Below are 14,623 nucleotides of genomic sequence, written 5' to 3' on the forward strand. Positions count from 1 at the left end.
GGCAAGGAGTGAGTTTGCTCTTTTTTCTTTTCGTTTCTTTTTTCATCCTATTTCTACTTGGTGGGTTTTCTTAAAGGATTGTTCCCACTGACTTGGCACTTACAGTATGTTGGGGTATCCGGTCACGTTAAATCAAAAAGTCAGCGATGCTATACCCATTTGATAGGGGCTGGGTGTATAATATAATTGTAATGACTTATATGCGATTCCTCAGCATGATGAGCGACAATCAATCTTAAACACTAGTCTTAAATTAACCTATTACTCGTAACAATAACTGTGCACAACAGAGTAGGTATAAAGTCATGCGGGCAAAACAACAAAACACAAAGGTATCCAGACCAAGAATCAAGCAACACCTCCGCCCACCAGTCTTGAATCATTCAGGCTGCTGGCTCATGATCGTAACTGTAATAATAACGGATCGTTTCAGGGTACGGGCCAAGACCATACAGTTGGCCGTCGGAGTACAAAAGCTCAGGTGAGCTTCTCCTTGAGCTTATGGAAGAATGCACTGGCGCGGTTCCTCTTTTTCTTCTGAGATGGGGTACCACTCGAAGATCCAGAATCCTTGCGCTCCGTGTCCTTGGGTGGAGTACTCGGCTTCCCCGCGCCGGTATCCTGAGGATGTGTCGGCTCGGCAGTCTTGGTTGCACTCGCTCCAGTATCACCAGCCGTTGCTGCAGCTGAGCCACCACCAGGTCCCGACACCTCAGATGTCTTGGTGGTCTCAGGCCCAGTCGTAACGGTCGGCCCCGCTTCGGAAGTTGTATCGGGCCTCGTTGGAGTTGTCGCCCGTGGTGATAACTGTGCCGAATCAGGCTGTGGTAGGGTGGCTTGGGGAGCAGTTTCAGCGGCTGCAGCAGTGACACCAGTGGTGGGTGCTGGTGTGCCTCTCGATTCATCAACCGGGACTTTCTGCTGAAGTTCATGCTCCATCTCTTTCTTCTCTCCGACGGCCTCCTGAACAGCAGCTGCTTCAGGATCTACGTGAGCCTCGGACATCGAGTGCCTCACCATTTCCGGAACATCGCCCACGGGTGCGCCAGAGCCACCGTCGGCCTGTCTCTTGTGAGACTCAAGAGGAACAGCACCAGCAAGAGCTGCAGTGGTGGATGTCGGCGCTGCGGACTGAATAGTGACAGGGTCAGAAGTCCCCTGGCTGGCCTGGCCCATGGGAAGGCTAGATTCAGGGATCATATTATTCGAGACCGGGGGAACAGCAAATGCGCTGGGTTCTTTAGACTGACCCCCAGTCAATGGATGGCTGGCGTCCTGCTCATAGCCGGCTTGGTCTGTCCGGGCGGTAGAGTGGATTGTGTTGTTGTTGAATGTGCTCGGGTCAGGCACCTTCTCTCCCGGCTTTAGTTTGATCGGGTTGCCCGTGCCACTCGAGGCGGGGATGGGATTCACAGAGAATTGTTCAATTTCCGATCGTGGGGTCGCTGGGAACGTCCCAGGGACATTCGCTCGCTGTTCGAGAGGGGCATGTTTGGCGAGCTCTGCCGTAGTCGATCCAGGAGCGGCAGACGAGAAGGCAGCGTCGCCTAGGGTATCCTTGCGAGACTCTTTGGGGACTTCGGCAGCCAATGCAGCCGTTGTAGAATCGGGGGCTAGGCCAGCCATTACTGCAGTGCCGTTTTGTAAACTCGAGGTAGTGTCTTTAGTCCGAATCTGATCGGGATAAAGCACGTTGTTGATGTTATGGTTACCGTCGTCTTCTTCCGGAACACTGTGGTCGGTTGTCCAGATGCCGTCAACAACAAACTTAGATAGAGGACGTTAGTGGATCCCATGCAACGACAGGCTGACGTGAAAGATGAGATTCTTTATAGCATTTTCTAGAGCGGGGAAAGAAGAAGAGGGAAATCCATGGGAGCCTGAGAGGTGGAAAGCGGCAAATGACGTCAGGGAAACACGGCAAGAGCGCGGACAGCGTCATGGAAGCTCAGACGATCCACGGCTACATCACATCATACTATTCCCTAATCGGGCTTTGAACGGGAAGGACTCGGGAAGAAATAAGCACAGTGGTGTGGTAGTAGTTGTAGTAGTAAGCAAACATGGAGAAGCTTGAGTCGTCTCGTCCCTTACCTTGTAATGCAACTTCTCCTCTGTCGCAGGTAACGAGACCTCTTTCTCGAAGATGTCGCCTTTTCGATCGAGTTGGATGGTCTTACCCCAGTCATCAAAGGTTCCGGTCACAAACACCTCATTTGCATGGCGAGGCCTAATTTCCCATGCAGGAAGTGCGTCAGTCAGCGATGCAATCGAACCCATGTTCCGAATAAAGGATGCCTGAGTCAGCTCAGGGAAACACGGCCGGAATCATCGAGATTGATCCAGATGACCATGGGCTGGAGTGGGAATCCCAGATCGGAGGAACACACAGAGTTCAATTAGGTTGCTCAACTTACCATCGAAACGTGTAGCTTCCCATCTCTTCGGTTCAGAGAGGGATTGGAAGGCGAAACCGTAGTCGAAGAGATCGGGGACGAGGAATTGATGAATCCAATTTCTTCTTTGTTATTTGGGGTGAACCTGTGTCTCAGAAGGGGTCACAAATCTCACAAGAAATGCAACCTGCCTGAAGAGGCTGGGAATTGAAAAGCTGAAGATCCTTTCAAGGCCCAAAGCGGGGTGGCGGTAACACAGACCCTTCAGCTAAGATCCAAGGAAGTATAAACCACTAACGAACACCGGGGTCCAGACTCTGTTGACAGCTGTCAGTATGGAATTTTAGTGACTTCTTTCAGAAAATGAGTCATTTCACGCCAAAAAAAAAAAAAAAAATCTCTCCAATGGTTTATTTAGTTATGGTGTTCGGCAATAATCTACAATGAAGGTACCCTTGTAACTACAACCTTGGAAGGTCGCCGCCGTTTCCGGCTTGGGAGATGTTCCTCTTTTTTTTTTAACGTTTTGCGTGTTCCTCGCAATGGTAATCACGAGTTTTCTAAAGCGTTTTCTCATAACACTACAATATCTCTCCCTTCCCTTATATATATATATATATATATCCGGTATGATGTTATCACCTCATTGTCATGCTTTGTATGGGTTATTTGTTTTTGTTCCCAGGCAATATAGACATCGCGTGTTATTATATCGCAATTCACCCTCTCAATTAAACTTCCGAAAAAAACTATGAAACGCAGTCTTGCGTGGGATACCCTGCTTTTTATCTGAATTTATCCTCAATTTAGAAAGCACCCTAATATTCTTTATCATCACACTACAAATTACAACTATAGCTTTGAAGCTATATCCCAAAGACAGTTATACTTGCCCACGATGCGCGGCGGACATCAACCAACCTAGTTGCGCTAAATTGGAAGAAGAATAAAGAACGGAAATTAAGGGGGGAAAATGCAATAGAGGTGGGTGGCTGCCGGAGCAAATAAAAAGTCACCATAATTAAACCCAGGCAAACCTGCATGTCAACAACCTCTAGAATGTGAAAGACATGCAGAATAGAGTGAAGGAAAGTAGTTGTGACCCATGAACATTTTGATCGCTCTTCGTAACGTTATACGTACCGGTTACATCCTGGACAAAAGTAATAGACAAACCAAGAGTACATAAAAAGGCTCACTTTATACATTCCTGAAATCCGATTCAGACAGAAACCCCCCTTGTTTGAATTCGGCACATGAGTCCATCCATAACCTTCGTCAAGATACACATTTAGATGGGACTTCTAAGGAGTACGCCTTTGACGCATCAGTCTCCCCCAAGGAGCCAAGATTAGACGTAAATCTCATATGACAACAATCTTATCTCATAATGAAGCCCGTGTCTATAAGATTAGGCGAGATCTCTGGCAGAAACTAGGGGAAAAACGACGTTGAGATTATTCGACTTGCGCCCTTTGCTCGACCTTTGCTCGATGGTGCAGTGTTCACTCCAGTGAGCGTATATTTCTCTTTGTAGAGCCTGAAATCTTCGGTAGAGGCATCTAAACCCCACCCCACTAATGGTCTAGTTCGGTATGGTATATGGTTCTAACATTGGTCTAAAAAAAAGGGGGGGACCAGAGGCGAAGCCCTACAGAGATATACTACTTGAGCTTGGTATTATGTGCGTATTATAGAGAAGCCGTTACGAACTATGACAGTCAACGTAGTTGCTAGAACCATTACCTATGCTGATACATGAATTCCCTTTCCGGCCACCTGGTTCGCTGTGATATGGATTAAGCTGACAAACGTGACGATAAATGTCATTAGACTGTGATCAGACAGATAAATCATTCTTTCGTTGTGAATAAATTCCGCTATTACTCCTTGTCTCCACCACTATCCCAGTTGACAATGTAATTTGATGCTCTGGCATTGAAAGGCATTTCTGCTCTTGATAGCTCGTCATCCTGGGAAGAACAAGCAAGAGCTCTTAATGTATGGAATGTTGAAACTTTTCGGTTCTATCATTCAATGTATGATATTAGCCTGGACAAGGTCAGAAGTTTGGTCTTGGCCTGTTTTTTCTGTTTCAGTCTTTTACTTCAAATCTAATTCCTAATAGCTCATAACCTATTTGTAAGGCAATAAGCTAAGGCGGCACACCCCGATACCACCGCGTCCGTGGAAAGGCTGAACCATTCTCAGATACAATTAGGTAAGGCGAATAAAAGAAAATACCAATAGCTAACAACGCTGTTAGTGGTATTCCGGGATGGATGTTGTCCATGAGGAATCCAATTTTACCAGTCATATAAATAGAAGGAGACTACGGTCCTACATTTCCTCTGCTTCCACTATCACTGAAGGCGACTGGAGACAATGTTGTGAGATCGTGCAGGACACCCCCAGCAGCATACGATGGCGCACACGACGTGACATCGAGTTTCGGACAAATCACACAAACTAAGGGCATAATAGCGAGAACTCAAACATACCTGATACTTCTAGAGTGCACATGAAAACTGTGTTCCCGGGGGAGAGGCCACTAGAGAGATTAAGAATAGTTATGCTGGACGCGGATGAATAAACAGGTTAAGGTGTATAGAGAAGACAAGAATATACCAGACCAAGGTTTCTATCGATGCTGTTTCCTAGAACTACTATGGTGAACCGTATTAGTATCGAACTTACATTTTCGACCTTCCTCAATCAAAGCAAAAAAAGTAGTCAGTACTGTCTGAACCGAGAAGCTACCTAATTGAGTATCTACTCCTTGACCTATTATTAATAAAATTCTACTAAATCATCTTATATACTCAATATAAAATCAATATTTTTTTATTAATTCGACTGATGCCGAGACAAAAGGCCAGAATGTGATTACTCACTGTGGCATCGACTTTGATAGGAAGTATGATAGGATACTCAGGCCCTAAATCTTGGGATACCGGCATTGTACTACTTGAACAGAAGGTCTCTATATATGCGTGCTGTGAGGGGTCAGGAATGCTCAGGGCGTGCCAAAGCCAAAAGGGAGATGGATTGATCAGATAAATGACTTGTAAAAGTGGAGGCATCTACAAGGCTAAACTGAATATGGCATTTTTGGCTAGACCGACAAAAAGACCCAAGGTTCTTCAGAGTGCTGATGGCATCGGTACTCCGTAGACGTCAGAGAGAGAAAGAGCTATTGTAGAATCATGACCTCAGCGAGTTGGGTTGAAGAGGTGGGGGAAGCGTTGCCACCCAGTAACATTGAGAGGACAGGAAATGAACTACATCATGATTGGCAAGTGGCTGCTCCTGCTTCTTAAATCATCCGAGTTACTTTGACCGTGCAATGCTTGATAATAGGCATCATAATCACAATCAAGAGATTCTTCAGGTGATTGGAATAAATTAATTTCGAATTAATTGCTGGGAAAGGGATAATAAATAAATAGTAGTAGTTATACTTAGATGAAGGTGGTGCAACCGAAGCCAAGGAAGGAGTTAGTATGACGGAATCCGCCCCCTTTTGGAGTCAAGCGTGACTCCAGGCCTCCTTCTAGAAGACACTTGGAATCCTTATGGAACAAAACACCAGACAACATTCCATGAATTCAAAGCTTCCCTTCTTCGGAAGACCGGCTCTGCCCTGGTTTCGTCTCCTTTCCCATGCATTCGATCATTCGATCATTCGATGTCCCTCTTGACAAGACAGACTATTGAAACCACCATCCAGCTATTGAAGTAGTAGATTGGTTCATGTGGACACCGATCCGCGCGATCCCCCAGCCCGTTAAGGTCCTGGCTGCAAAACCTTCCACTAGTAGTCGTAACGCGCGCATGATCATATCTTTTGAAAAGGATCCGATCCATCATCGGTTCCAGGCATTGGCTAATAGAAATAGTATGATTTAATTATCCGTGAGACTAATTAAGTACATGAGAGACGATTGACTCTCGTAATAATAGTAGTAGAAGCGGTTCAGGAGGAAAGAAACCACACCATAAGAATCCAAGAGTCGGTTCGCAGTAAACTTCGTTGAAGAAGCTCTGAGCCACAGAATCGAAGCTTCCGTGACTTCCATTCCAGCTCCCCACCTTTTTGCCTGAGTCTTGTCCTTTCCCCTCCCTTTCTGCAACCCCCCTCCGAACTCAGGCTTTCTACGATCATCAACATCATCTCCCCCCTTTCTTTTTCGACGTGGATTTAAATTCGGGTTTATTTTGCTCGTCCCCCTTTTCTGTTTTATTTTAGTTTGATTCTTTTTTCTGCTTTCTTTTTTAAAACTTCCTTTGCGCACAGGTAGGTGATTTCCATTTCTCTTCTACTTTATTCTCCCTTCGCTCTCTCATCCCAAGATACTTTCCACGCGACCCAAAGCAGAGGTGCAGGTGTGATACCTTAACCAGCCTTGTCGGTTACCCCTCCAAAGCTTGTCGCAATTGAAGCTATTTCCCTATTGCCACATGTTTTCTTCCTGAACCCACAAACAGGAATAAAGAGAAAAGAAAAAAAAGAAAAAAAAAAAGAGGGAAGACAGATATAAATGAATAAACAGTCTTTACACGGGACATCCCATACAACACACTCCTGAAACACTGAAATTACACTATCAATTAACAAATCTGCGTTAAAAGCCACCGCAAGCGTTGTGGTACTGGAGTCTCCATCAGAGCTACCACTCGGGAAATCGTCCATCATAGACCACACCATCTTTGGTCCGCTGCGTCTTTAGATTCTCCAATTAGACTTCTCCTTGAGATACCCACTTTTGGGCGGAGACCCCAAATCCATTACTACTTGTGCTTCCTGTCGGTTTCCCTACCCGCCCCTCATCCTCTTCCTTCTTGACTGTGCTGTTCAGGCTCCTGTGCGCACTCACACATCACTATTTTCATTTCTTGTTACCGTCCTAATTTCTTCCCGAACTCCTTTCATTCTTTCTTTGCAACCGTCCTCTTCACGCTACCTCATACCTAACCTTGTCCAGCCAACTTCCGCCCGCCTTTCCTCTCCAGCGGCTTCAAGTCGCGGTATTCGGTTTCCACACGTCTTCCCCGCTTCCCTGTGGCCGGAGAGATATCTCCTCCGGCCCCTACTGCCGACACAATGGCTGAAAGCTCTTTCTCCAGCGCTAGCCCTCACCTCAAGGTGGGCACAAAAGATGATAAAACTTCAGCATTCCGAAAGATCTCAGAGGACGAGGAGTGGGAGGTGACGTCACCAACTGACCCGACCTTTCAAACTGCAAATTCGGCGGCAGCGTCATCGTCCGCTGGAAACAACCTCTTCGGAGGCAATGTATTTAACCAACAACAAGGAGGGGGGATCCGTTTTCGCAGGAGTCCTTTTGCCGACCCTTCTGGGGAGGGAGATGAAGATCATGACGACTTCGACGAACACCCTGAAGTACCTCGCCCGACGGGTACCTTGAATGAAGGATTCCCGAATAACTACGCATTGGGTCGTCGGACATCTGTGTCTGCTGAATCTTTGAACCCAACCTCGGCTGGTTCAGATAGCTGGGTGCCCCCGCACCACCCAAAGACCGAAGAACAGGTCTCCCGATTGAAGACCGCCGTCAGCGGCAACTTCCTGTTTTCCCACCTTGATGATGACCAGTTTAAGACTGTGGTCGATGCTCTGGTTGAAAAGCCCATTCCTGCCAAGGGGATTAAAGTGATCTCACAGGGCGATGCAGGCGATTACTTCTACATCGTGGAAGATGGTCACTTCGACGTCTACATTCACCCATCAGGCTCGGTACAATCGGGTTCCGATGGAATGGGGTCCAAGGCGGGTACAATTGGACCCGGAGGTTCGTTCGGAGAACTGGCTCTCATGTACAACGCACCTCGGGCTGCGACAATTGTGTCCACGGACTCGAAGAGTACCCTGTGGGCTTTGGACCGTATCACATTCCGAAGGATTCTCATGGACTCTGCATTCCAGCGACGTCGCATGTATGAGGCCTTCCTGGAAGAGGTTCCGCTCCTCTCCAGCCTAAAGCCATACGAACGTTCCAAGATTGCCGATGCTCTAGACGCAATTAAGTTTCCAGCTGGCTCTACTATCATCAAAGAAGGCGATCCAGGCGATGCTTTTTACCTTCTCGAGTCGGGCGAAGCAGATGCTTTCAAGGAAGGCGTGGATAGACCAGTGAAGTCCTATCAACGGGGCGATTACTTTGGAGAACTTGCTCTTTTAGACGACCAACCCCGAGCCGCCAGCATCAGTGCGAAGACTGATGTCAAGGTGGCGAAGCTCGGTCGGGATGGATTTAAGCGGTTATTAGGACCTGTGGAGGAGATCATGAGAAGAGCTGAGTATGAACAGATTCAACCGAAACTTGAAGCTTCGTAGCAGCTCTATTTCGGTTTAGAAGAAGCTGGAGTGAATGTCCCCACGTCTTGATATGCGATCACCTGTCTCCTTTTTTCTTTTTCATCTTTCCTTTAATTGCTAATTGTATGTCTTGTTTTGGGTGTCTAAGGGATCTAGTGAAGGGAGCGTCGGGTGTTGTCTCCTGATACGAAAGATGGAGCCCAAAAGCTCCCCACGTTGTCGGCGAATCATGACTGGTCTTTAGTACTTCTTGTCACCATTATCCAAGAAGGTGATTTAGGAGGTGGCTACATGCAGGAAAACTGTTCTTTTGTCGGACCAACTGTTTGATACCTACAGTTGGTCCGCTTCATGCAGCTGCGTCCTTTTTTCTTTCCAACCATCTCGAAATGTTGATCTCGTCACTGAACTGTGGTCAATATACACATATGTACATGGTTAATCTCGTATATGGCATCTTATATCGCGTCATAGCTGAGAGCCTCTTGTTGTGCAAATAGGACTACTGTTATCCATGGCCAGAGGGGCACATTTATGAGTAGCGTAGTAAGGATGGGGCCTAGAGGACCGGAACTCATCACCGGACCACCAAATCACTCCGTAACACCCACTTTTCACCATCTGAAACCTCACTGCCCTCATGCAGGAGACATCGGTCGCCATGCCGATGTAGCAGTGCCATGCCCGTGACAGGGGCCACTGAAACTGGCTCGGGATTGCGATTCCCACGAGTCGATTCCGGGTAGAAGATAGTTTCGCCCCCGGAACAGGTAGTCAAGTATATAAGAAGGGTCCACGTGGTGCGAGCGAGTTGAGAGGGATGTGAAGGGGAAGAGAAAGTGAGGGTGTTGGAGTCGTCGTCTGCAACCATTAGTCTCCCCGCACGTAGACCATGATGCCCGCAGAGCTGCTTCTGCATTGTACAGCACATCCGTACAACCTCTACAAGTTTACCTCTTATCTACGAAAGGGTATACCCTATACTGCGGCTAGAAACCACACATCGGGAAACGGGTGAAAAAGAGAGGAAGAACTTACAATGCTGGGCAAAAAACTGCCCTTTCGAATACCGATAGATCCGAATATTCGCATTCAACCCTAAAGGCTCCCCACCCCAGATCTCCTTCATAGACCTCTCTCCCTCCCCATCTCCATTCGTCACCAGGTCCTTCAGCGCTGTCCCGCTCCACAACGACTCCGCAAACCGCTCATCCTGGATTTGGAACCGATCGTTGACGCGAACGGCGTCACCCTTTTTCGGTTTCCCGGGGGTAGTGGTCAGGGGCAGGGAGGAGAGGAATGAGACGTAAGTTCTGCAGAGGTTTGCGGTGAAGAAGTTTGGGATGAGGTAGATCTGGTCGGGGAGGAGGGGGTCGAGGGTGAGGTCGGATGAGGGGATGAGGGGGCGGAGAGGAGGCCAGTTTGGCTTGGGGGTTTGCTGTTTCTGCGGTGGTTTGGGGGGAGCGATGTCCTTCTTGGATTTGGACTTTGGGGGCATGGTTTTTGTGTTTGTTTTGGTTTTTCTATTTTTCTTCTTCTGTTTCTCTCTTTTGCTTGGTTTGTCTGTCGTGGTGGGTGTTCGGCTGGTTGGTTCTTGGTTTATTAGGGGAGAGTTTTTTTCCTTTTCTTTGTTTCTTTGAGGTCGGAGTGGAGGTTTGAGATTGACCGGGGGTATTTTCTTTTTCGTATTGAGGGTACGGTATTGAATGTCAATAGGGATATAGATATAGGTACTTATATGTAATAGTGCACAAACTTGGTAGTTGGTATAAGCGCTATATTGTCGTTATCTATATGTATTCCCCAGATTTGATAGTGATAGCTTCATGAGATAAAGTTCTGGTCGAGATCGACCGAAGTGGTGTTACCATCTCTGGATCCGTGGAGGAGAAACTGCAAGTAATGCAGGGGATTTCTTGGCATTACTGTATTTAGATTCTCGAGTTGAACTCTTTTGGTTCTTTGTTGTGGTATGCTTATACTTCCCGACTGGTAGTTACACCTTTTTTTTTTTTTTTTTTTTTTACAAGTACCTAGTACAGATATGGGCTGATAATGTGCAAATATCGTCGAGTCAACTCCTCTTGGTGGTCTGGGAGATCGCAACCTGAAACAGAATGGATGATCGGCCTTGGTACGAGGGAGTTATGGGTCAATGTACAGTACATAGGTACTTACTAGTGTACAAGCATCATACAGACAGTAACACAGCTCAAATATCGTCACACAAGGTCCTCAATCTTTCACAAGGATGAACTCTTGATCCAGTCGTGCCATGCATGTACTCGGTACCTCCTGGAGTAACAACTCTAAACAATGCGACAAAATACTCGAGAACAATCGGAGATCCAGACCGGTACCATACATGTACAGTACCTGTAATCACATGACCATGGGGTGTCGGACCAGTAAAAGCGGCAGAAAAAAAAAGAGAAGAGAAAAAAAGTAAAGAAAAAAACGACCGGCTCCTCTTTTCTCCTGCCAGTTAGATTGTCTCCTTCCATGGCCTCACTTCACCGCCCAGCTTCTCTCATCCCTCCAGCCCGTTGTCTTTCTTCAACCAGCAGCAGCCGCCGGTCATGTCGTCGTCGCAGACCATGACAGCGCCAGCGGTGGGCCATCGACCGCCTGATGCTGGTCCCAATATGTCGTCAATCTATGACTATGGTCGTTCTCAACAGCCTGACGACCACCGGTCCCCCTCCCCGCCCAGCGACTCCGCAATCCGCGCTTTGAACGATTCTGCCCCCGACCCCCCCGATGCTCCTTCCAATGGCCTGGCTTCTCCCTCCGGCATGATGCCTGTCAAGTCCGAGCCCAATGAGAATGCTTTTCCTCCTTCCGCTGTCGAACAAAGCTCGCAAACCGATACCAGGCGTCAGTCCGCGGCCAGTGCGCTCTTGGCTCAACTGCTCGGCAACCAGTCGTCAATGCCTTCCGACGGGCCAGGGCCCTCTGCGGAACACTCCGTACCCGCAGCGCAAGACACGAGCCAACACCAGGATATTGATGATGCGATGAATGGGCAGTGGTCGACGGATGCGCCTGCGGGAACCACGGCAATGTCTTCAGACCCGACCGGGGGCCAAGACCAGATCCCGGCCAACTCGACTGAGTTGCCGGAGTCTCAGCAAGAACAGAAAAACTCCGATCAACCACCGGAGGTACCATTTTCGAACCCAGAAGAGGACCTGAACATATCATTGAAACATGCCGACCCCTCGGAAGGCCTCACGGACCCTCTACTCTTTTCGAAGTCGGGCCTAGACCATTCCGACCTATTTACGCCGTTTGATATCACGGGCGCTGCCAAGGACCCGTTTGAGGCATTACAACAAAATGAGATGCTTACGGCTGCGTATCTGTCCCAGAGCGCTGACCTGACCGCCCTTGGATACTCCGGAGGACATCTACAGGATACCGGGTCGATCGCGGGATCAGAGCCTCGCATCCAGGCTTTTGCAAAACTGGAATTCGACGATGGCCATTTCTACTGCAACACATATTCCTTTATTCTCGGACGAGACGTACGGGCTGCCCGGGCTGCCCATCAGCGCGAATTACAGGTCCGACAGGTCATGAGACACACCCGCGCGAAAAGTTCGAGTGGTGGGAATACGTCGCATACTCCCATCCGAATGAAACATGAAGGCAGTGGCATCATAGGCAGTGTCGTCAGTGACCGCGGTGGAATTATGGGCTTTGATCCTGATGTCCCACCCCATCTTCCCACCCGTATAAGTCGACGATCGTCCAATTCTTCCCACGCCGAGTCAGGAGCTCCAATGCATGCGACACCGGCTCAGCTACAGTCGAATACCACTGATTACAACGCCCTTGCTATGGAATCTTTGAATGATGAAGGTGGAGATGCAAAACCGGTTGATGCTTTGGCTTTACTTCCGTCCCCGGATTCTTGTCCAACGATCCCTATTCACCCCCCTGCCACAACAGATGGTAGTGCCGCCGGACACCGAGGTATCTCACGGAAACATGTAAAGATCGCATATAATTTTGATAAGAATCTCTTTGAGATGGAAGTTATGGGGAGAAATGGTGCGTTCATTGGTGCTGATTGGTTATCGCCCGGTCAGATCAGGCCTTTACACAGCGGCGATTATATCCAAATCGGCGGAGTCCGAATACGATTTCTACTTCCAGATGTACCAATTGGTGAGACGGGTGCCGATAGGGTCGAGGAACCCCACGTGGCAGAAGAAGAAAATGCGCAAGCTTCAGCCCCTGCAACGGAGAACGATGAGGATGAGAAACGCCGCAAATCGGAAAGTACAGAGAACAAAGATGCCCCGAAGACTACTAAGATCATTCTTAAGACTAAAGAACCTGATTCGACTCGCCCGGTGCCGTCCATTGAAAGTTCTGCTGATGGCCAGCAACCTATGCGTCGTAGAGGCCCGGGACGGCCGCCCAAGGATGGCATTATGTCGAAGCGTGAACGGGCCGAGTTGGCCAGGGAACAAAAGTTAGCTGCGAAACGTGAGGCAAATGGAGGTGTCACTCCTCCCCCTGCCAACCGGCCAAAGGCCGGAAAGACAACGACTACGGGTGCTGCTCCCACTACACCCAAGGAGTCTATGGGTGCAGAGTCCCCTGGATCCAAACCTGAAAAGCGGAAGTACACCAAGAGGAAGAAGCCCGATGGCACCCTTATGGACTTCCCTCTCCCTTCTACAGAAGGTGGCCAGTTCCCTATGGATCAGCGCCCAGAGGACTTCATCAAAGCCCCCCCGGTCAAGAAGCGCAAGCCGTCGCGTTCACCCTCGCCCAACTACCCCCCAGAATCAGCGTATACTCCAGAAGATCTGGCCAAACCGCCCTACAATTATGCGGTTCTTATCTTCGATGCTCTCACCGAGGCTGGCACGCCGATGACGTTGAAGCAGATCTATCGTGCGCTGAAGTTAAAGTATCCTTATTTCCGTTTCAGTGTGAAACTGAAGGCTGGACGTCCAGTGTGCGACACAACCTCAACGGCAACAGCCACCTCTTTATGCATGCCGAGAGAGACGGTAAAGGGTGGTCATGGCAACTACGTCCGGGAGCATCAGTCGAAAAGGAGAAGAAGAGGCGTCCATCGCCGCCGCCGCCATCACAGCCGCCGCCGATGCCTGCAGCTCCGCAGTACATGCCTCCCATGAACCCATCGTACTCCAACCCAACGAATGGGCAGGCAAACATGGCGAACCCTCATTTCCAGTTTCCGCCGATGCCATCAAATCCATACCCTGCGCCCTCGCCTGCTCCTGCTCCTACACCTGCAGCTCAGCAATCAAGTCCCTATCCGCCACCATCTCAACCCGCCGCCTCTACCCCTTTCCCCATACCAAGTCCACTAAGGAACAACCTCCCGCCTGCTTTTGCTCAGACAGTGCCGTCCACATATACTTCCCCATATGCCTCCGATCCCCCTCCACAGCTGATTCAATATCAGCAATCGCAGCAACAACAGACCATGCAAACACAGCCCCAGCATCACTCACCTTACCCGCCAGCCAACCCTCCTCCGCCACCGCCTCCTCCTATGTCAATGAACCCGCCGTCTCAAAACCTTCCGCCCAACCCAGGCCCCCCTATGCAACACCAGCCCAACCTTGGTGTTGCCTCAGGCGAGCCCAGTTCCGGCCCTATGGACACCTCCGAAACGTCTTCGTTCAATGACCGGGCAAACAAGGCTATTGATGACTTCGAAGCGGTCCTCATGGAGGATTATGAAGACAAGAACTATATTCGAGAAGTGCTTAAGAGCGCCCGCGCCCGCGTTCTGGGAGAGGCCACGGAAAGCTCATTTCCTGGTGGCGAGCCGAAGGATGAGGCAGTCATTCTGGATGCGCTTCGTGGCCTAGTCGGAGACTTGAAGGGTGAGTAA

The 14,623-nt window shown here is 49.0% G+C and overlaps 4 protein-coding genes across 4 annotated transcripts; 2 read left to right on the forward strand and 2 right to left on the reverse strand.

Annotated features, from left to right (window-relative positions):
- Nucleotides 1-477: 477 nt before the first annotated feature.
- On the reverse strand, nucleotides 478-2,280 carry ABOM_010390 (carbohydrate-binding module family 48 protein; the record flags this gene model as incomplete). The annotated part of the gene is made up of 2 exons (XM_022537518.1): nucleotides 478-1,767; nucleotides 2,095-2,280. The coding sequence occupies 2 exons, from the start codon at nucleotides 2,278-2,280 to the stop codon at nucleotides 478-480; spliced, it is 1,476 nt and encodes a 491-aa protein (XP_022385014.1).
- Nucleotides 2,281-7,500: 5,220 nt separating this feature from the next.
- Nucleotides 7,501-8,754, forward strand: ABOM_010391 (cyclic nucleotide-binding domain-containing protein; the record flags this gene model as incomplete). Its single annotated transcript, XM_022537519.1, has 1 exon — nucleotides 7,501-8,754. The coding sequence occupies one exon, from the start codon at nucleotides 7,501-7,503 to the stop codon at nucleotides 8,752-8,754; it is 1,254 nt and encodes a 417-aa protein (XP_022385015.1).
- A 559-nt stretch (nucleotides 8,755-9,313) lies between these two features.
- Nucleotides 9,314-10,234, reverse strand: ABOM_010392 (uncharacterized protein; the record flags this gene model as incomplete). The annotated part of the gene is made up of 2 exons (XM_022537520.1): nucleotides 9,314-9,597; nucleotides 9,775-10,234. The coding sequence occupies 2 exons, from the start codon at nucleotides 10,232-10,234 to the stop codon at nucleotides 9,314-9,316; spliced, it is 744 nt and encodes a 247-aa protein (XP_022385012.1).
- Nucleotides 10,235-11,315: 1,081 nt separating this feature from the next.
- ABOM_010393 (forkhead domain protein) lies at nucleotides 11,316-14,623 on the forward strand (the record flags this gene model as incomplete). The annotated part of the gene is made up of 2 exons (XM_022537521.1): nucleotides 11,316-13,657; nucleotides 13,711-14,623. The coding sequence occupies 2 exons, from the start codon at nucleotides 11,316-11,318 to the stop codon at nucleotides 14,621-14,623; spliced, it is 3,255 nt and encodes a 1,084-aa protein (XP_022385013.1).

The sequence above is a fragment of the Aspergillus bombycis genome (assembly GCF_001792695.1).
Source record: "Aspergillus bombycis strain NRRL26010 chromosome Unknown contig00115, whole genome shotgun sequence".
NCBI classification, from domain to species: Eukaryota; Fungi; Ascomycota; class Eurotiomycetes; order Eurotiales; family Aspergillaceae; genus Aspergillus; species Aspergillus bombycis.